The sequence below is a fragment of the Arachis hypogaea genome, chromosome 17 (genome assembly GCF_003086295.3).
Source record: "Arachis hypogaea cultivar Tifrunner chromosome 17, arahy.Tifrunner.gnm2.J5K5, whole genome shotgun sequence".
NCBI lineage: Eukaryota > Viridiplantae > Streptophyta > Magnoliopsida > Fabales > Fabaceae > Arachis > Arachis hypogaea.
Window position 1 is genome coordinate 128,366,850 of NC_092052.1, and position 21,352 is coordinate 128,388,201.

The 21,352-nt window shown below is 34.8% G+C and overlaps 1 protein-coding gene across 3 annotated transcripts; it reads right to left on the reverse strand.

Annotated features, from left to right (window-relative positions):
• Positions 1-196: 196 nt before the first annotated feature.
• LOC112764263 (acetyl-CoA carboxylase 1) lies at positions 197-13,856 on the reverse strand. Of its 3 annotated transcripts, none has more exons than XM_025809816.3 (33): positions 13,152-13,829; positions 12,852-12,924; positions 11,836-12,214; positions 11,206-11,412; positions 10,965-11,126; positions 10,652-10,744; positions 10,465-10,560; positions 10,211-10,384; positions 9,818-9,911; positions 9,531-9,718; positions 9,399-9,449; positions 9,278-9,317; positions 8,929-9,053; positions 8,727-8,843; positions 8,559-8,633; positions 8,410-8,466; positions 8,196-8,300; positions 7,871-7,957; positions 7,596-7,787; positions 7,333-7,521; positions 7,067-7,177; positions 6,896-6,982; positions 6,640-6,816; positions 6,149-6,226; positions 5,925-6,047; positions 5,437-5,706; positions 4,972-5,312; positions 4,540-4,777; positions 4,079-4,434; positions 3,777-3,990; positions 2,978-3,154; positions 716-2,869; positions 197-588 (listed from the first exon to the last, which is right to left on the reverse strand). In XM_025809816.3, exons 3-33 carry the CDS (start codon positions 12,181-12,183, stop codon positions 532-534), a joined length of 6,783 nt encoding a protein of 2,260 aa, XP_025665601.1. In that variant the 5' UTR covers positions 12,184-12,214; positions 12,852-12,924; positions 13,152-13,829; the 3' UTR covers positions 197-531. The 3 variants fall into 3 exon arrangements, with proteins under 3 accessions (XP_025665601.1, XP_025665600.1, XP_025665599.1); XM_025809815.3 differs by having other exon boundaries at positions 12,852-12,962; positions 13,152-13,827; XM_025809814.3 differs by lacking the exon at positions 12,852-12,924 and having other exon boundaries at positions 13,152-13,856.
• Between the last annotated feature and the right edge of the window lie 7,496 nt (positions 13,857-21,352).

Genomic DNA, 21,352 nt, shown 5'->3' on the forward strand with positions numbered 1-21,352 from the left:
CTATTTTCCTTCATTGCTTAGAGCGGTTAATTGCCGACGTCGGTGACGGGTTTAAGAATTGGCAGCTCCATGATGGTCAAATTTATGCCCATCAATTTCAATGAGACTTGGTAGCAACGCCTACGGTGTTCACTTGAACTGCACTCACAGTGGATTAAAAAAGCAGCAGATTGGCAACGTGACATGCTAATATAAATTGACCAAAACTTTTCTTATTCAAGAATAATAATAAATAATGATGTTGATAATAATAAATGTTACAAATTATTACAAATTTATTGAGATACATGACATGGATGAATTAACCAGCAAATAAATAGAAGGAATCTGGTGGTGCTGGTTGTGATCCATTCCCAGACTAAAATTACAAAGCTATCAACATCTCTCATATACACTTTGAAGCAGGGGATGATACAACATAGCCAACGGATTGCACTAATAAAATGGATACATATATGCGACCATCAACGTAGTAAACACTAAACAGTGAAACTACGATTGCAGGTATGCTTGCCTTCTAACTTCTAAGTTCTAACCAAGTACTTTTCGAAGTTCTTCCGTCAACTTCACCCGACTCGATGGCTCCAACTGCATCACATTTTATAATTACATGTCATATAAACGTTTCAACTCTTAAATAAAAATAATAATAATTAAATGAATGATGGTGATAATTAACAGTTAAGGAAACAAGAATTCTTTTGAAGTGTTTTACCTTGCTTAAAAGAGCAGCAAGTCCTTGAGGCAGAGCTTGCAAATCTAGAACCGAGTCACCAATGTTTGTCAATTGAAGCAACACTTTCTGTGCACGCAATTCCTTTAGTTTATCCTCATAATTCAATGGATTTTCCTTCCAACTGAAGAAGGCTTCATCGTCCAGCCAAGCATCTTTTCTACCTTTGGCAATGTTGGAACTCAAATACCAGTTTTTGACCAAGTCCATGGCGGAAACATGTGACAAATGGTCACCAGCAGCTTCTCTCACATTGTTGATAAGTGACTGCTCACCAATTCTCCTGTACAGTCTCCGGTAGAAGACGGCGCGCGAGTTACCCCAGTCCAGAACTTGTCTTATTACCCCCTTAGCAGCCATTCTTAAGGAAGTATCATGAAGTTCAGCAAATTTGGTAGCTATCTGGGTATACAGAGGCAAAAGCTGTTTTTCGCGAGATTTAATCTGCTGCTGTAGAGATTCAAAGGACTCGGTGTCCCTCTTGTCCTTAGCCTCCTGAAGTTTTGCCTTCAGAGTTATCAACTTCTGATCAAGTCTACCCATGCACTCCAACAATTCCCTTGTTCTAAACTTAATCTCAATCATCCCTTCTGGTTCAAGGACATTTCCTTTAGCTGTTCTGTCGGCATACATTTCAATATGGTCGGAATTGATCCGACTGTCAACGACAACCCATGCTCCACCACGGAGTTCACCCATCATTGGGATGTATACAAAAATGGGCTGCTTGTATGTTCTAAGGTTCTCCACAATTGTCGAACCAGCCTGGAGAATTCCTTCGAAAAGGTCCCTCTGACCACCAGAGAAGCCTCTCCAGTTTGCTAGAATGAAAAGTGGGAGCTCTTCTCTGTTGAAATCCATTATTGCTTGGGCTGTTTTAGTAGCAGAATCAGGGAACCACACTTGGCCAGCCTGAGGAACAACTCTCTCATGGGAATCAAGCTGGCCCGGATCAGCAGGTATTATTTGCATCACTGTCTGTGTTTCTACAGCAACAATCCCCACAGGGATTCCTCCAAGCTTTGCCCTTCCTGTAACGACTGTCCTTGCCCATCCTTCTAGTGTCTCCACGAAGCTGTCCTTGTCGAAAATTCCACCGAGCCATCTTCCATTACCATCCAAAGTTCCAGAAATAGCAGCACGAGGATCACAAGAATTTTCTGGTAAGTACTCCACTGGTCTTTCAGGAGGGTCAAGGGGCTTTACGATGGGAAGTGAGCCACCTACATGAGAAGGAATGTAGCTAAGCCACTTCAAAATAGCAGAAACACCTTCAAGGTCATCTGAAACTGTAAGATGTACAACTCCATTAGTAGCCATGATTTTAGGTCCACCAAGTTGCATGTGAGAGCTGTATACCTCCCGACCAAGAAGTTTGTTTAGTGCTGAGAAACCAGTAAGAATTATAGGCTGATCAAGCCTCTGTATGCATCTCATTCCAAGCCTAGCAAGATAAGCCCCTATTCCAACAGTCCTACCAGTCACATATGTTAATGTGAAAGTTTCCTTGTATGCCCTTGAGTAGGAACCAGCAATGGCTCCACTACCACTCAAGTTTTCAACCCCCAGGCCATCCTCTTTCCCAACAATGGTATCTATTATCCATCTGGTTTCACCGCTTTCAAGCTTTAGCTCGTGTGCAATCACAGATGATCCAATCCGAGCAAAATCCTCAGGTGTTAAATATACATACTGAAAACCATGCTCAGGGTTGGACTCCTCAGACCAACCAACTTTAAAACAGGCTTTGACTTCCTCGGCAACACCTAAACGGGCACCAGAATTTGCTGCTAAATAAATTAAAGGCAGTTTTTTTGCACATGCAAGATCAGTAACTGCACGGAAGAATGCATCCTCTCTAGGGCCAAAAGAACCAGCCTTGAATGTCACATCATTTGCTACAACCAATATTGTCCTTCCGGATGGGAATTCGGGGGTACACATGTCCATAAACCAAGCTACCATCCCAACATCATTGAGTCCAGCAGAATGCTCCACAGGAACAAGAGGAGTACCCCAACTACCCTCTTTGTCAGCAAATCTAAGCTCTGTTACCTTTAACAGATTTTTATCTTTTGGTCTTCGAAATCCCGGCTGTTGGATTGCCCACGACTGTTCCAAGGCTGTTTCAAATGCCTGCACGAAGCATTTATCCTCAGCAAATATAATTTGATTTGTTTCTTGATCTAGTCATTAAAAGGAGCAGTCCCATATTTCAACTCTTATCCATTAAATAGCACTTACCAGGGGGAAATCATAGCAAAAAGTGGTACTGTTCTTTCTTGCTGATAGACGTTTTCGATCAATAACTCCCAAAGGTTGATAAGTTTCATTCACAGGTACACCATGCAGTGGACCCTTTACAGTGATTGAACTGTATACCACTCTATGAGTATTGGTATCTTCCATTTCTCGGTATATCTGCAAATAAGTAAATTGGCAATCAAGTCAATATACTAATAATCTTCATTTACTATCCCTTCAATGCAGAAATAGCCAAGAAAGAGAATTTATTGGTAACCAGTCCACCCAGAAGAGTGAAATTGAGGTCACATATTTAATTCACTAATGGTTGGTCACTTCCATATTGATACTAAGAAGATTTAAAATATTAAATAAATAAATAAAAGAAAAGAAAAAACGAGTCCAACATTAAAGAGGGTCATGCTTCTGAGTTCTAACTATTTTCCCTACCCAAAGAGCTTTGTCTATAAAATATGTTCTTGCTGCAGATTCCCAGACACTCAATGATGAACTGCTGGTACATGAATTCTATCTATCACATGCTTCATTATTCTAAAAACTAATAAAAGGATATGGACTATGAAATTAACAATTATAAGCTGACTAGTGTATCTCTTATCAAATATATGGAGGATACTCCTTTTTCATTATTAACAGAACCGTCTTCTGGTTTGTAGTTACAAGGTTTACCCAAGAAGTTTCAATTAATTATGTTAATACGGAAGCCGAAACTTAGTTTTCTTGTCACAGGGAATTTTTGTGCTATGCAGGAAAGCTTTCCTTTTAAACTAGGACTTACATGTACAGTGCATGTATGACCTGTCACATTGTTTACAACAATCCTCCATGCGCCATTTGCCTGTCCACAGGCTGCCATCCAGAGCTTGACTTCCCAAACTACAACTCCTAATCTATGCATTCTTACACCAACCGATGAATGGATTTCATGTGCTAGTTCTTCCAAGGTTGCCTCAACTGTTGTTTCTTCTTGGCCCGCATCTATGTCAACTCTCCTGGAATTAACATCCAAGTGTAAGACAGACAAAAACTTATTTATCGTATGTTAAGAATCTAAATAGACAAGTATGCAGCCATAATTACTTGGGATAAGGCACAAGATCATTTATTTCCTGCTCGCGTATAATATAGAGGTACATATGAGCGTGTTCAGGTCTGATAGTGGCATTGTGTGAATTAAGTTCCAACTCCTCCATTGCAGCCATCAAGGACCTAAAAATGCTCCTTGAAGTGAAGGACATAGCCAATTCGGTACTAGGTGTTTCTGCATCCGTCCTTTGATACGAAGAGAATCCTTCATTTGTGGTTGGCTGTCTTAAAAGTGTTCGAAGAAACATTCTTTGAACAGGTTGAGGCTTTTGGTCCATAACAGTGTACAGATGCCATTGACGATCTCGAGAAGGAGTATACCGTATGTTCTCATAGCCTTTAAGTTTGTCCTAAAGGAACAAAAATGTTGAGTTAATGATCAAGCATAGAAGTGGAAATTGTTTCTTTTCTACCTTCTAGGGTAGATAAGGGACTTTAGCCATGAAATAACTAACCAATTCAAGGTAAATGGATAGCGGTGGTTCCAAATGACGCAACAGAGGTTCCTCCTGATAATAGAGCTTTTCTGCTGACCAGTGAAATGAGTGCCTCATCGGGGTACGCCCTTCATCCCTCTGTATGATACAGCTAATTACTCCAACACCAGTACCTCGTATAGTGGAGCCTACTTCCTCTTCTTTTAGTATTTTCGCCAACTTATTGATTCTTTCTTGAGCCTGATCCTCGTCACCACTACAAAGCACAAAAAAGTAACTTGTCAAGAAGATATTGTAGGTCCTAATAGGAACTTCAACAAAAAGGATACTAATAGTTGATCTATATAAAGGAGAGAGAGAGAGAGAGAGAGAGAGAGAGAGAGAGAGAGAGAGAGAGCCTAATTGCTGCATCAACAATTTAACATATAGAAGGAGTTACTGTAACAGTACCTGTCTTGCAGTAAACTCATCTGGTTGTTGATGCCCACTAATGCAACATGCATCATATTACCATGCTTAACTGGTTCACCAGCAGCACTTGAAACTGCTTCATGAAGATTATTGGTTGCTTCCTTTAACGCAGCAGTGATAATTGCAGGCAAAAAGTGAAGAGATTTAATTACAACCATTACGCCCCATTTTTTCTCAGTGTGTTTCTCCACCAGCGTTTTATCTGACATTTGGTCTTCAACCCCACTCTTTCTTTCAATGTACTCTTCTAAGAACTCCCATGAAGCAATAAGACCAGATCTGTGCCACTGCATTCTGACACTCCCTTTGACAAGATATGGCTGACAGCAGATATTAAAAATTAGAAAAGCATATGATAACCCCATTCTACCCTCACCTAGAACAAAAGATTAACAAGCAAGAAAACAATGAAAGGATCAAATAGCGATAGAAAAGCTGAAATACCTGGTAGAGTCTGCGTATATAAGTTTCCACAACCCTTCTTTGAAGGGTGTGATCACTGTGATCAAATAAACCCACCAAAGCATCTTCAACTGCCAAAGGAGCACTAACAAGGTCCTCCATTCGGTCATTAATAGCGCTTTTCCTCTTGGGAGTATCAATATTTTCACCATCCTCAGTGAACATCTCTAACTCAGAAAGACTTCTAGCAATGTTGGATCGAAGTTCACTCAATTTAGTTTGTTCCAGCAATTGACTTGCCTTAAGGGCCAACTGCATCAAGATAATTACACATAAGGAATCTGCTAAAAAAGATCCAAAGAAGATAAAAGTATCATCCTGATTCCTCAATACGGAGCAGTAAGCCGATAACTTATATTCACAAATCTTCCCTGGAGAAGAAACAATTTGACATCTGAAAATGAAACAAGATGAAGAACATAGAACTTTGTTTTTCAGCTTGAGCAGAATATCCAAGGGTAATGTCCAACCTGAGAATAGTTAGTATGGTTGAGTTGAGAGAAGCGGATTAATTGATCCCTGTAGGCAGCAGGATTGGGGTAAACCAGTTTATCCATTAGTCGTAGTATCAGCTTATTTTTACTCTTGATACCCTGAAACCAATGAATGTAGTTAGTAATATAGTTACATAATAATGTAACATGACTTGAAGGAAGCAAAACTCTCAAGCTGAGTATGTTGCAAAAGTTTATACCTGATGTGAGAGAACTATATCCACAATCTTCAACAGATCTTTCTTATATTGAAGACGGAGACGTTCAATTACATCAGCCTAGACATCAGGTAAAAGGGTAAAGGTTATTAATATTCTAAAAAATTAAATGATAGATAAGACATCTTTAATTTTAGAAGAGCTGCTTGGTTTGTTCTAATTTAGTTTTTTGTATTATAAGCCTCTTGTAGGAACAAGCAGGGAAAATGAAGTTACCAAAGAGGAGTTTATCTACAACACCACGAGATAAGTAAACATTTGATATAGATAACAGAAAAAATTAAAATGATCAATTGTGAGTGTAAAAATTAGAAGTAATAGGGTGGAGAAACAACAAATGACATATGCTTTTAAGTTCTAATATCACACAGAAAAAGAAGCCTCACTCTAGCCCTTACTAGGATAAGGCACAAAATTAACAGATTGTTTTACAAATACAATACCTGCATAACGATTGAAATCATCATACTAACCTGTATATTATCACTAAATAGTTCTTCAACAAAAAGATACTCTTCAAAAAGGGATTGGACAATTTTACGAGCATGGCTCTCTCTTCCACCCTCATAGGACTTCACAAGACTCAACAGAGGTTCAATCAGCCTTTCTTGAGCCCCTTTTTCCTTGTTGGGACATGAGGACAAATGAGCCTGCAGTTTAAAATACACATCATGAATTCACATCCAAAGGAAGTTTATCAAAATGAGGAATTTGATGACAGGAACTCACTTCAAGAATTCCCTTCAAAAGTTTGGCAGGGAAATCAACCACTTGGAAGCTTGAAATCCTCTCGTACTCCTTATATTTCGATTCCAACTGACAAACCACAAAGGCAAGGCCAGCTCAGGTCACTGTCTAGAAGTAATATCAGAAGGAAAAGCCACCAGGGTTTCACTTTACCTCATTTTTCAGATCTTTGGGAAGACGGTTTGCTAGAACTGCAAAGCACTCTTGCCATTGAAGGAAAGGTAATTCAGGACTATCAAGGCAATTGAGCAAACTTTGCACAACCTGAGATAGAAGTCAGATTCATTAACTAGACATGCATATACAAGTCTAAGAATAATAAGGGTAAAAAATTTCCTATCAATGGCGAAGAGATTATGACAACCTGTAAAAAGAGTCAAATTTCAATATTAAACAACTCACTGTAAAAATTTACCCACCTCATCAATATTGTGCTCATAACCAGCAAGAATCATCTGTGCAGCATTTAAGCTTGCAGCACATTTCTGATGAACTTTATCAGAAGTTGCAGTGGGTGGGCCCAGGACTGGGAATTTTCCATTGAAGGGTTCTGCCTTTCTTACTGCTGAAGGATCATCTAGATCAAGCCTTGCTATTAGTTCACCAGCCTACAAAAGATAGTGTTTTTTTAAACCCATCTTTAAATTTTGCAATTAAACGTTCAATGCGGTGCACCATGTACCTGCATCGGTTGACCTTCAGACATTTTGAAATGAATAACCCCAGAAGCAGGTGAAAGAAGTGGCATGCACATCTTCATGACTTCAACTTCAGCATAAGGTGTGTCAGCATCAATATGGCTGTCATCTACAACCAAATACCTCATAAGCTTGCATGGTGTCTCTGCAACTAACTTCGATGGATCATGATCATTCTGCCAAAATAAATGTTTTTGAGACGCGCCTCACAGTAGGGGGAAAAAGGATAGAACTTCAACAGCCAAAACAAGTCATATACCTGAAGCAAGCAAGTCCTTCCATCAATTAGAAGGCGCGTTCCAGCAGCTTCTTCCTCTGCATATATAACATGACTGTTTCCATCCAACTGTATATAAGTAGGAACTACCAGTTAATAGCTTCAACATCCAATATATATAGAAAGGACAAATTACTTATAGTGATGTCAAGCATAAAACACTGACATTGACTAAATTGATGATAAAGTTTTGTACAACATGCAACCCCAAGATATACAGAAATTATAGATGCATCATGCAAATTGAAGTTTATGATGTGCAGAATGAATAAAAAGATACACTTGCAGTTCAGAGAACAATACTTGCCTGCATCAGCAAACCTCCATCACGTAAAGTATGTATCTCAGCTTCTACTTCGGATTGATTCATTCTCAATCTATAACTTCCAGACCCTCCTCGTACCATGTCAATCTAGTAATTGTTTACAATATGGGAATTACAAAATTGACCACGATCTCTGGTGGAATAAAAGGAAACTACAGAGAATGTCCATCAAATGGACAACTATAACAATACATACTGTGTATTTGCTTCCTTCAATGTTCAAGGACACTTGAGAATGCACAAGAGATATATGCTGGCATAGTTATAAACTCAAATTAGTATTGATATTACTAAGAAAGGAGCTAGAGCTATGAACTATTCATTTCTCCCATTTAGAAACAATACCTTGGGAGGGATTTGTCCCTTTTCCAGATAGCCAACATAGTCTGATACCAGAGCTGCACTGCTTGCAGAAGCTTTCTGCATTAATTGGAAAAATCACATCATAAATTTCACTATATGTAACTAACAAGAACTCACTGAAATATACAAGTGAAAAGAAAACTTTCTTACATAGAGGGCCCCTCCAACAACAGAAAGATACCAGGGAGGCCTCTCTGCTCTAACCCTCATCGCAATTCTACTGTCCAGCCATCCCGTGTGAATTTTGTTGTCTCTGTAGTCTGAAGCCTGTGAAACCATGTACCAGTGTCACTTGTGTGTGCTCAAAATTTTCTTAGTTCTTATACATTGTCATCATGAGAGAGTAACTTACATTCAGAAGATCAATGGTATAATCAACATTGGTACGAATCTCTCCACGAATTTGAATCTCCTTCAGCCCTAGAACCATATTTGCTATAGCTAAAGCCCTAGATTCTCCAAAAGCAAAAACATGCCCTGAGGTGAAGAACAAGACATTAGAAATTAAAAGACAAGGTGATAGTAAATACATGAACAAAAATGAAAGAAAGCATCTTATAGAAAATTGATACACTGAAGTTAGAAATTCACCATTCACCATGTATCAATTTACAAACTCAAGTTCATAATTGGTATCTTGGACAAATGAAGGTCAAGATTATTCTTTACTATTATTGATTTAACTAACAGATATTACTTACCAAACTGAGAATCTGAAAACTCGTGTATTCCTCCTCCAGACTGCAAGCATATAATTCAACAAAATTCGGTCAGTACCTCAACATCAAATGAACAGCTGAATGTGAAGAAGTAGAGATTTACCTTAACAGAGAAGTATGCCCACACATTTGGCTTGCTTTTAAAGCTAAGCTCCTGCACAAATATTTTAACTCAGTACACAATATCAAATTCACAAAGCAAGGGATAAGATTGCCACTGGATGTAGTAGTTAACCTGCACTTTCCCACTTGTAGGCTTAAAACCATCATCAGGGTCCTCACTTGTCACTCGCACAGCCACACAGTGACCTTTTGGCTTTGTGGATTGTGCTTTGTCAAAATCAAAAGGGGTAGCCAAAGCTGATGTTTTCCTCCAAGCATCATTCCCCCCACCATGTTCCACCCCATAGAAACGTCTTATCTCTGTAAAATGAGACGCATAGAAGAAAACAGAAATCAAACCTCAAGCAATTGGGCAAACAAGAAGAAAATGAAGAAATAGTAAGTTATCTGAAGTTGTACCAGGAAGTTGCCAAAGAGGGATACCCATCCCAATTGCAACTTGTGCTGCTGGCAGATTTATCTCCGCTATCCACTCAGTAACAGGGTGCTCAACCTATATGCGAATCAAATGCAAAACAGTCAGTCAATATTAAATATATAAGGGAAAACTAAAATGAACATATAAAGGATAAGAAAATTAGGAAGAAATGACTTTAAGTATTGCATACATCCATAAACTATAAAAACATACAGAAGCATTTTCAAAGAGTAAATAGCTAAGCTCAAATGGGTGTTAGTGCAAAGTTTCAAGCATAATCATAAAGGTACAATATGTCATCATAATCAAAAGTCAAAAGGAGTATTAATCAAGTCATAAGAGCGCGGACCAAAATGAAGGTTTAAGTACAAGACCTGTAGTCGAGGGTTCAATTCCAAAAAGTAGTACTCGCCAGTTTCCATACTGAAAAGATACTCAACAGTAGCAGCCCCAACATAATTTACAGATTTAGCCAACCTTCTAGCTGCCTGTTCTAGTAGTTTCACCGTTTGTGGAGGAGCTACAGTAATGGGACCCTCTTCAATAATCTGTTACAGAAATGTGATTAGGTCATTTGTTAGATTCATTTCACCCAGCAATTTTATGTGAAAACATGAAACTTCCAAACCTTTTGGTGCCTCCTTTGAACACTGCAATCACGGCTATGCAAAGCTGCAACATTTCCATACTGATCACAAAGTAACTGGACTTCTAGATGTCGGCTCTATTTGGAAAAAAGAAATTATACCATCAGAATATGATCAAGAATCCAAGAATCATGATCAAACAAATTATAGTTCAGCGGCTTGTCTAACCTGGGAGGCAACCTTCATTATAAATATAGGTGAGCCCGGAACTTCACCTTGGACTTGCTTGAACAATGCCCTTACCTCATCATCATTATGAACCTGAAACATCCTTGTGATGATTACTTTCTAAACTTTGCCAGAAAAAGAACACAAAAGTAAGGTTACGACAAAGTTCCTCAAAAGGGTATTTATCCAATTCTCTTTAAGCAAATATTTCATATACTCCTGGAACAAAAATCAGCTTGCAAGATTAACTGAATAACTGTAAAAATCTTATATGATTTCCAAAATGCCTCTACTGATCACACAAGAAGCAAACCTTTCTTATGCCTTTACCACCACCACCCCAAGATGCTTTGATCATTGCAGGGTAACCGACAACTTGACAACTGGCAATTGCTTCTTCTGTTGTATAAACACATGCTTCCCGGTAAATTTCATCAGGAATAGTAACCAAGCAACTATCGGGAGGAATTTTCACCTATAAGAAGAAAATTTAAACTCATAAATTGAACACACGGGACAGAATAAAGGCACGATCACTGGGGAATGAAATTTACATGAGAACCACTCCATGGAAGGGTTGGCACTTCTGCTGCTTGAGCAATCAATGATGAACCAATTTTGTCTCCCAGTGCTGCCATAGATACAGCTGGAGGTCCAAGAAATACAATTCCTTTTGCTTTTAATGCATCTGGAAGCTCAGGATTTTCTGATGCATGACCCCAACCTGGCCACACAGCATCAACCCGAGTTATCTCAGCCATCTGAAATATATATCGCATACCAGTCAGCAGACATTAGAAGTATATCACATAAGCTAAAAATATCATTACTACACACAGTCACTGAAAAAAATCAAGAACAAGTTGCAGTGACTGTAGACAAGTACACAACAGAAATAAATAAAGTATGCAACAAATATTGTCATTAAGGGTATGTTTTGTTAGAGGGTAAAAGTGAGATGAAAGCTTTCATGGATGAAATGTAGCTCATCAATGAAAATTTTCATCCCATTTCAGCTTGAACCAAACATACCCAATGTACAATTTCATGTCTAGATTCATGTGGGGAGATTCAAAATCATAGTTTCTTCTTGACAACATTTGAAACCTTCAACTTTCCATAACACAATCTGCTTCAGCAATTACTTTTGAAGAACAAAATCTTGTGAAATAAACTTCACACACCTCTACAATAAGCTGCACATTGGCATAGTTATTGTTATTGGTCCCACCAGGTACTTCGACAAATTGATCGGCTATTCTGATATGTTCTGCATTGATTCTCATGTCCTCTGGAGTAGCCATGGCAACCAACAAGATAGCCTTCTCCGTACCAAACGTCTCATAAGCCCAGCTCCTCACACTACGTATAAACTTGACTGCGGCCATTCCATTGTTTGCAATTAATATACTATGAATTGGCCTTGTTCCCCCAAGTGCATTGCAGTATTCATCTACTTCAGATATTGTAGCAGGGTGCCTGTTAGGTACCACACCATTTGTGTATCCATTTCCACGCCCAACACCAGCCATTCTCTTTCTCCTTCTATTTAAGTCCTATGTGCTGCACAGTAGAAACTAGATTACCAGAAGCTGAAGAAATTTGAAAATTTAAACTCATTTATAAATTACACTTTTTTTTATCAATTGATAGTGTTTGATCACAAATAGAATACAGGTAAATTTTTTTACAAGTCCTTATGTAACTTATTCTATATAAGAAACTGGATTTACTTATAATGACCTGAGTGTAAAAAGGTATTACACATATATCTCATCTCAATTACCACATGCATCCATTATCTCAAAAAGTTATACAAATGCAAGCATCTAATTGGATGACACAGTGTAAAGTGCATAGCGAATAAAGTCTGAGAAACTCAATATAAAGCATATGATTAAGCAATAGAAAGCCCATGCTAAGTTTAGACCAAGTTAACGAAATTGGGTTGGAAATTTGAAAGGTTCTGTTTGGTCAACCATATTTGGACTCAGTTAGACACTTCAATTTTGCAAGCATTAGTACTGTGAATGATGTGGTGAACTCATTTAGTAAATAATTCCAAACGTGAAAAAATTCTATTACAAAACCGTTCATTATACAGCAACTTTCTCTGCAAGATACAAGCAGCCAAATAAAGCTCTCAATTGCAATAAAAAGAGAATAAAAGGAAGCAATCATCCAATGATAACAGACCCACCTTTTCTAATCAATTAACCCACCAAGAACATGCAATTTGAGATACCACAAAAAACAAAGTGTGAACCAACCACCTAAGGAAAAGAGCCAATTACTTTATCGGCTTAACAAACTGCATAAAATAGGGGCATAAAACTTAAAAGCTTGTTCCTTTTCTTCATAAAGAAATCAGAATTCAGCTCAAGGGTCAAGCTTTGAGTGGGAGGAGAGAAAAAAAAAATCATAACACAGAAAGAAATCAAGTAATGAAACTCAAACAGACTAAAAGAAAATGAAGAAATGGATGAGAGAGAGGACAGACCTCAGTGATGGGAGTGTGTGGGTTAAGAAATGAGGAATTTTTGCGTTGTGGAGTTTGGTAATAACGAAAATTGGTGGGAGTTAGGGAAGCATTTGGGAGGGTGAGAAGTGATTAAGGGAAGAGAAGAGATGATCATGCAGAAGAAGCAGAGCAGAAGAGAAAGAGAAATAGAAATAGAAAGAAGAAGAAGAAGAAGAAGAAGAAGGTGGTTTAAGGGAGTTAGGTTTGGTATTGGGTTGAGACTTTGGTGGGTCTCTTGAATGAAGGTAGCACGTGGAACCTGCCCCTGCCAGCCACCGAAACCCACACCTTCTTTCTCTCTCTAAGTAAGTAAGTAGCAGTAGTAGTAGTTCGTAGCTACCACCTCCTTTCTCTCTCTATTCAATTCAATTCAATTCAATTATGGGCGACTCCAAATTGGGGATTATTGTTTGTGAATTGTGCAAATGCAATGGTTGATTCAGTTGAGTGGGTAGTTCGATGGTGTTGCCCAACAACCCTTCCTTCCTTCCTTCTCTTATATTATATGGGATCATTAGCTGAGATGAGTCATGAGTCAAACTTGGATGCTGCCCTCCTTTTTCTTCTTTCTCTCTCTTCTTGTTAAACTAACTCCCATCTGGCCCTCTCACTATCCCTTTCTCTCTCCTCTCCCTCTCTTTTTTATTTAAAAAATAATAATAATTAACAAAGGCGAATCTATTTATTTGTAGGTGAATACTCTCGTCATAATATCCTCACATAGTCACATGATAGTGTTGCGAACACTTAGATGATTGGATCATCCAATTATTACAAATTTAATATTCTATAAGGTAGAAATTCATGAATAATTATTTTTATATAAAATTAATAATTAAAAATTATTAAATTATTTAACAGTTTTAATTATTAATTTTATGTAAAAATAATTGCATCTAAGTCTTTATTTTTTTATAATTATCGACCAAAAAATAATGATAAAAAAATATACATTTAATATTTAAAAAATAATATTTATATATCAAAAATCAGTCAATTATACAAAATGTATATTAAAAATAAACTAAACAATCTATATTTATATACAAATATACAGTGATTAATTTTTGTAAGCAGATAGTATTTTTTTAGAGAAAAACAAGTGTACGAGTGACACTAGTTATTAATTAAGGTGTTAAATGTAACAATTTTATATTGAAAAACTAAACTTTTGATTTTCAAAAGCCTCTATTTTATAAAAAAAAAATTTGCACAAAATTTTAAAAAAATTATTCAAAATAAGTCACTTTAACTAATGTTTTTGTAGCATAATTATTAGTGAAAAAAATTTAATTTTATGTACTCACAGTATAAAATATTTTATATAGTTATATAATTACATATATTTTTTTAAATAATTATTCATGCATTTAATAAAATAGTAATTATTTTTTATAACGTGACATCAAGTGATATAAAACTATTTTATACGAATAGTACATTAAAATTAAATTCGTAAAAAAAAAATTAAATATACTTGTACTACTCCAAAGTCCAAATACCTTAACGAACAATTGTAGTGTAAGAAGATTTCTTGGCCGTACTTAACAATCATTCATTTCTTTGTAGCCATGAATTATGATTGCAACTGATGCAATCCCTTCTTCAAGCTTTTGACTTCTTTTATTGATAAATTTACATACATGGGAAAATGATCGCCCCAATTGAGAAAATGGGGTGGATGAAAGCTTGAATCAATGGTGAAAGAGAATACATAGAGATGTTAATTAAAAAGTGAGGTTGCATTTCAATTAAATAATACGGTTGATAGCTAGGTTCATATATATTGATATTAATTTAGCATGGTTTTCAGTTTATGGTTGGGGGTTAGGTCCATTCATGAGTCATGACAACCTCACCTCTCTTGTTGCCTACTATCCTTGATTTGCCCTTAATTTTATGGGTAAGGTGGGACCCTGAAGATGCAAAAATCCAAGAGCTCTTGTTTTTTTGGCATATTGAATGTCTTTTTCAGTTATTAAAAAATAAAAACTAAAAAATTTAAAAACTGCATATCCAACATTTATGTTACTTAATTGTATCAGCTGGATTTTATTTTTTTTCAAAATTTATTCTTTTTACCTAATATATAAAAATTCAATAATAATACTTGATAATTAAGAACTAATAATAAAATTTTGTGTCTGATTTATTCGTGATGAAGGTTATATTTATAAAGTTGTTACTGAATTAGGTCTAATTTTTTTAAAAATTAATTATTAAAAATACATTTGATGTAAACAAAAAAATTTTAGGAATAGAATTAAAATAAAATAAAATTTAAAGATATTTTTAAAAAATTTGATAAACTTTAAGAACAAAAAATATATGTTATTATAATAATAATAATAATAATAATAATAATAATAATAATAATAATAATAAGAATAAGGTTTTTCATTTATTATTCTACCGTATATTACAAGAATACAGCGAGAATCAGCTAAGGCGCAGACTTCGCAAACGATTATAGTCTTGAAACTTCGAAACACTTTTTTTCCTTTTTGTTTTTGATTTCCTTTTTTCAGCTTTCTTTGTTATATTTTATATGAATAGATAAGAAAAATAATCTACTAGTCAGATTATTATATTTAAAAAAATAAATGAACTAAATATAATTTTTACACAATAAATAAAAATTAAAACTCTTAATTTATTACATCTAATAAGAAATTATTTTTAAAAAAATCTGTACACTCTTTTTATCTAAAGCACGTTAGCATTTGTCCAATTGCTAATGAATATCATAGGTGAAAAAAATTTGCTAATGAATATTTTAAAAATATAAAAATAAAAAAGTTTTAATTGAAGAGCCAACAATTAACACATAAAAACTTAATTTTGTTATTCTCTCAATAAAATTTTATACTTTGCATGTCCTTATTAACGAATATCTTTATTTAAGGGTATTTGATGACAAAATTCGGAAGACAAAGAGAAAAAAACAAAAAAGAACGTAGTTCCAACTTCCAAATTCTGTGATGTTAAAAAAATGGTAGGTAGGTGATGACCGGTTCTATTATGGTATGCTATGTGTCGAAGTAAACTCTGACCAATAACTTGGTTTTTACTTGGAATGGATTTTCTTTCTTTGGGGAATGCATGTAATCATGTCAATTTATGATTTATTATAGGTGGAATTGTGAAACTCAAGTACAGTCCACTTCACGTGAAGTTGATAGTTGAGAACCGTTAGATGGTTGGACTGATTTGACTAAATTTTCATCTAACAACTTTTAATTATCAATTTTATGTAAAGTCGACTGTACCTGAGTTTCCACATTTATTATATTATTATGTTTATGCATACATGCTGGTTGCCCAAACATAAAAATTTCCAAAAACGATTCATTCCCACCACAAAAAATTGGGGACAGAGACATATCCATCTAAATATTCAACGTATTCTGGTTTTCTTCCTTTGATTCAATTAGACTAGTGGCTACGAAGCAAACAAATACTGAAGGCTCGGTAATTCATCAACTTGGAATACAGTGTGTATGCTATTAATAAATCGACTATACTATGTGTATATCAAAATCAACCACCAAAGTAAGTCATCAGTATAAAATACATGTTGAAATATAAATATATATTGAAAATAAATTAAACTACATATGTATTTATATACAAATACATTAGTGACTAATTTTAATAGCTGATTTTAATATATAAAAGTATTTTTGTAAATCATTATAGCAGAAATATTAGAGAGTCATTAGAATTTATTTTTTTAATCTAATAAGTTAATAATATATTTTATTCTATACTTTTAAATATTAATTACTAAATAATAATAAAAAACAATAAATTTTAATAATTTTTTAATAGTTTTCTAATTATATATTAAACCAGCAGCGGCCACACATACTCACAGAGTCATAGACATGAAAAATGAAATTGTAGCTGCATAATTTAGTTTTGGTCAACAGAAATGTCATAAAATAACTGTTTTCAAAAAAATAAATCAATAAAAAAATATATAAATAATTATATCTTAAACAAAGAACATTACCCAATTCAAACAAAATATTTTTAAAATAGTAAAAAATTATGACCTTAGTTTTAGTTATACTTTTAAAGTGTTGTTACAATTTTATAACTACAATAGTCATCATAATCAATTAATCATAGTCACTATAAATACATAAGTAAGTCCTTAACAAGTCATATTAGAACAACAAAATAATGTCATTTTGAAAGAAAATAATTCTCTTAGAATAATATATTTTGTGACCTATTTATCTTATAATAAAATTTTTATTAAAAACTAATTTGTTCTTTGAAATTTTTATTAAAATTTGTATTTGATAAAATTATATAATAGATGAAATTGAACACATATCAGTATTTGGTAAATATAGTGATATTCTTTGGTTAAAAAATAATAACTTTTTCTTAAATATATTAAATATATTGGTTTTAAAATGTTAATTAATTTTTAATAGAAAAGTTTACAATATTAAAATAGTTATAAAAATGATTATCTAAATAAATTCTCTAAAATTGATAATAACATTTCAATTAATTAATTTTTGTTGTAAATAGGCTTTATATTAAGTAGGAGTGTAGATGAACCGGATGAAATCGGATTTGTTTTAACTCAGACCTAATCCTAAATATACACTAGATCTATTTTTTAGACTCTAATTCGGTCCTATACCCGATGAAACCTAAATATTTTCGGACCAAAATTATACCGGGTTCAAACCGGGTAAAAATCGGGCCTTTAAAGCGTTAACAATAATTTATAAAGAAACTTATTTATAAAAAAACTTATTTATGATGCACTTATTTATAAAGAAAAAACTTGTTATCGAGAAGTTGATATCCATATTTGATCTTGAATTTGTCCATAAATTCTAATTTGATGCTTCTTTGATCTATTTTCTAATTCAACAAGTGTAATTAAAAATAAAACAATAAGCTTATTATTAATATAACATAGTATTGGAATTAATTTAAAATATATATACCTTTTTTAGTTTCCTTAAAGTGCACATGGATCGGATAAAACCAGATTTGATTTGCCTTAACCCAAATCTGACCCTAAATAATGATCGGGTCAATTTTTGAGACCCAAATCCGACCCTAAACCCGATAAAATCACACCAAATTAGCTTCGAAAATATTCGAGACCGAGTCAAACCGAGCTATGTACACCCCTAATATTAAGTGCAATATGTCTAAATTTAAAAGTTGCATCCTTTCTTATTTGTTAACTATATTGGTTCTTAGTTAAAATATGCATTTTTATTTTAAGATATTGTAAAAAAATTTATAATTTTATAAAAAAAATTACTTGAGTGTTGTAAAAGAAATAACTAATGAAGATATAATAAATATAAAGTAAATAAGTATAAATAGAAGACTCTAGTTTTGATATTCACCAATATAATTATCTTACTATAATAATAGAAGAAACTTATATATTTACTACTATTATATATTAGTAGCGTATGAAAGAGGGAGGAGAAAAATTTAATATAAAGAGAGAAAGAGAGAGAATTGCTTTTTTTATTTTTGTTGTGTGTGAATTGCATCTGACGATACCTTCTTTTTATACATGTAAAGTGTCTTCATTTTCAACCTTCATTTATTGGATTTTGTCTTGTAAAGTGATTCCTTCAGTATTGAGAAAGATAGCCACCCAAGACATACGTGGTCATCCATCTTTATCACAACACTTCCCCTTGAATAACCATTTAGAATTATGCCTCGTTAAAACCTTATTAAAGAAAAACCCAATGGGAAAAAACTTTAGCGAAGGAAAAAGAGTACATTATCCTTTGTGATGGGGACTGCCTCATTAAAAACCTTGTCAAGAAAAATCCAATGAGAAAAAAACCTGACCAAGGAAAAAAGAGTACAGTCTCCCTCTCTTGTCAACATCATTTAATGTCTCGAAATCAGCGCATCCCAATCTCATGTACCAATCTCTCAAACGAGGATTTTCGGAGTGACTTTATGAATAAATCTGCCAGATTGTCACTTGAGCGGATCTGTTTGACATCAATTGTCCCTTGATTTTGAAGATCATAAGTGAAGAAGAATTTGGGAGAAATATGCTTTGTTCTATCGCCTTTAATATATCCGCATTTAAGTTGAGCAATGCATGCTGTATTATCTTCAAACAGGACAGTTGGAGCTATCTTATGATCAATCAGTCCACATGATGACAGAATATATTGGATCAAACTTCTGAGCCAAAAACACTCGCGACTTGCTTCATGAATCGCTAGTATTTCGGCATGATTAGAGGATGTTGCAGCAATCGTCTGTTTCGTGGACCTCCATGATATAGCTATTCCACCATATGTAAACAGGTATCCTGTTTGAGATCTCCCTTTATGTAGATCAGACAAGTATCCAGCATCTGCATAACCAATTAGTTGTGACTTGGATCCATAGGGATCAAAAATCCCATATCAACCGTTCCATGAAGATATCAAATTGTTTGATTTAATTCCAATGTCTTTTGGTTGGAGAGGAACTATATCTTGCTAGTAAATTCACAGCAAATGATATATCGGGTCTTGTATTATTAGCAAGATATATTAGCGCTCTAATGGCACTGAGATATGGTACTTCAAGATCAAGGATATCTTTATTTTCTTCTTTAGGATGGAATTGATCGTTTCCACATCCAAAGACCTTATGATCATTGGGGTACTCAATGGGTGTGACTTATCCATATAAAATCTTTTTAAAATCTTTTCTGTGTATGTTGTTTGATGAATAAAGATCCTATTTTTTGTATGTTTGTTGAGTTAAGAAATTAACTAAATTAATTTGATGATGATAAACATTATTGGGCAAATTAACCAATTATCTTTTAATTGAATTTGATTAAGTGTAGCAGGCCAAAGAAAAACAAAGCAGCAATCCAATTGAATGGAATATAAAAACAAGGTTGGTGGGCTACAAAACAATAACAGCCCAAATGAATCAAAGCAATGAAATCAGAGGGGCCAAAGAAATCAAACGGGCTGCATGAATCATAATCAACCCAAGCCCGATTTTCTCTCTCAAGCAAATTCCTCCAAATTGCTTTCACCAAAAGCAATGTTCACCTTTTTCCTATTCGGTCAGAACTCAGAGAAAGAGAGAGAAAGCTTAGTCTCTAAGCTGTTCACCAAAGAAGAAAGAAAGAGAATGATTAAGCAAGAAAAGCATAAGTCTAATCACCCATTTCAAACCACATCAAGCTAAGGCAGAGGTCAAAGGTAACATATTTTCTCTTGCATGCATCGTGCTTTCTTCTCCTCTTCTTCAACTCTCTGCCAGTCCAAATTGGGATACATGGAAAAGATGACCTCTGATCAATACTGCTGTGAATCTATGGTTAAATGTGTGTCTTGGGGACCAAATAGTATTTCAATGGTTCAGATCTGGTTTACCATTGGAAGACTGTTTCTCTTTGCTTCCTTGAGGCTTTCAGTCAAGCAAGAGAAAGTCAGATTAAAACTTCCAATTTGAGGATTAACTGGAAAATGTGATGTGGTGAGTTGGTGAAGCACACAGCTCGAGGATTGACCTAGGAGAAAGCAACTCAACAACATGCAAGGAGATACAAAAGAAGTTGGTTCATCATTCAGAATCTAAGGAGAGATAACCAGTGTTTTGAGGTTTTGTGTTCTGAGAAAAGTTCTCTGAAGAGGTTCATCAACTTGGACTGTGCTTCCTAGTCAAAGGAGCATTCCGCCAGAATGAAGAACTAAATCAGAGGCAAGCAAATCTGGTTCATCACATAGCACAGAGGCTGTTGAAGCATCAATCTCCTTCATATTTTACAGAATGTAATTTTCTTTTTAATGTTTATCTTTCTGTAATTTCTTGAGGTAAAAGGCAGAATGAGAAAGCTCAAGTAAAATCCTAAGAGTGAAAAGAGGTAGAGTGATACACTTGAGTGAAAAGTCTAGAGTGATTTCAGATTTCTTTAGGTTGATTCTGTATCTTGTATCTTGTACCAGTGATGTATCCCTTTCTTAGTTGGGTTAGCACTAAGAGTGAAGAGTTAGGTATTAGCATAACCAAGTTAAGTTAGGTTAGAACTTGAGTGTGAAAGGATTGTGTCAATCCTGTGGAATTGGTGTATGTAATACTTTAACTATAGTGGAAATTCCACCACTATTGCAGTGGAGACTGGATTTAGGTTGTATTGCACAAGGCAACCGAAC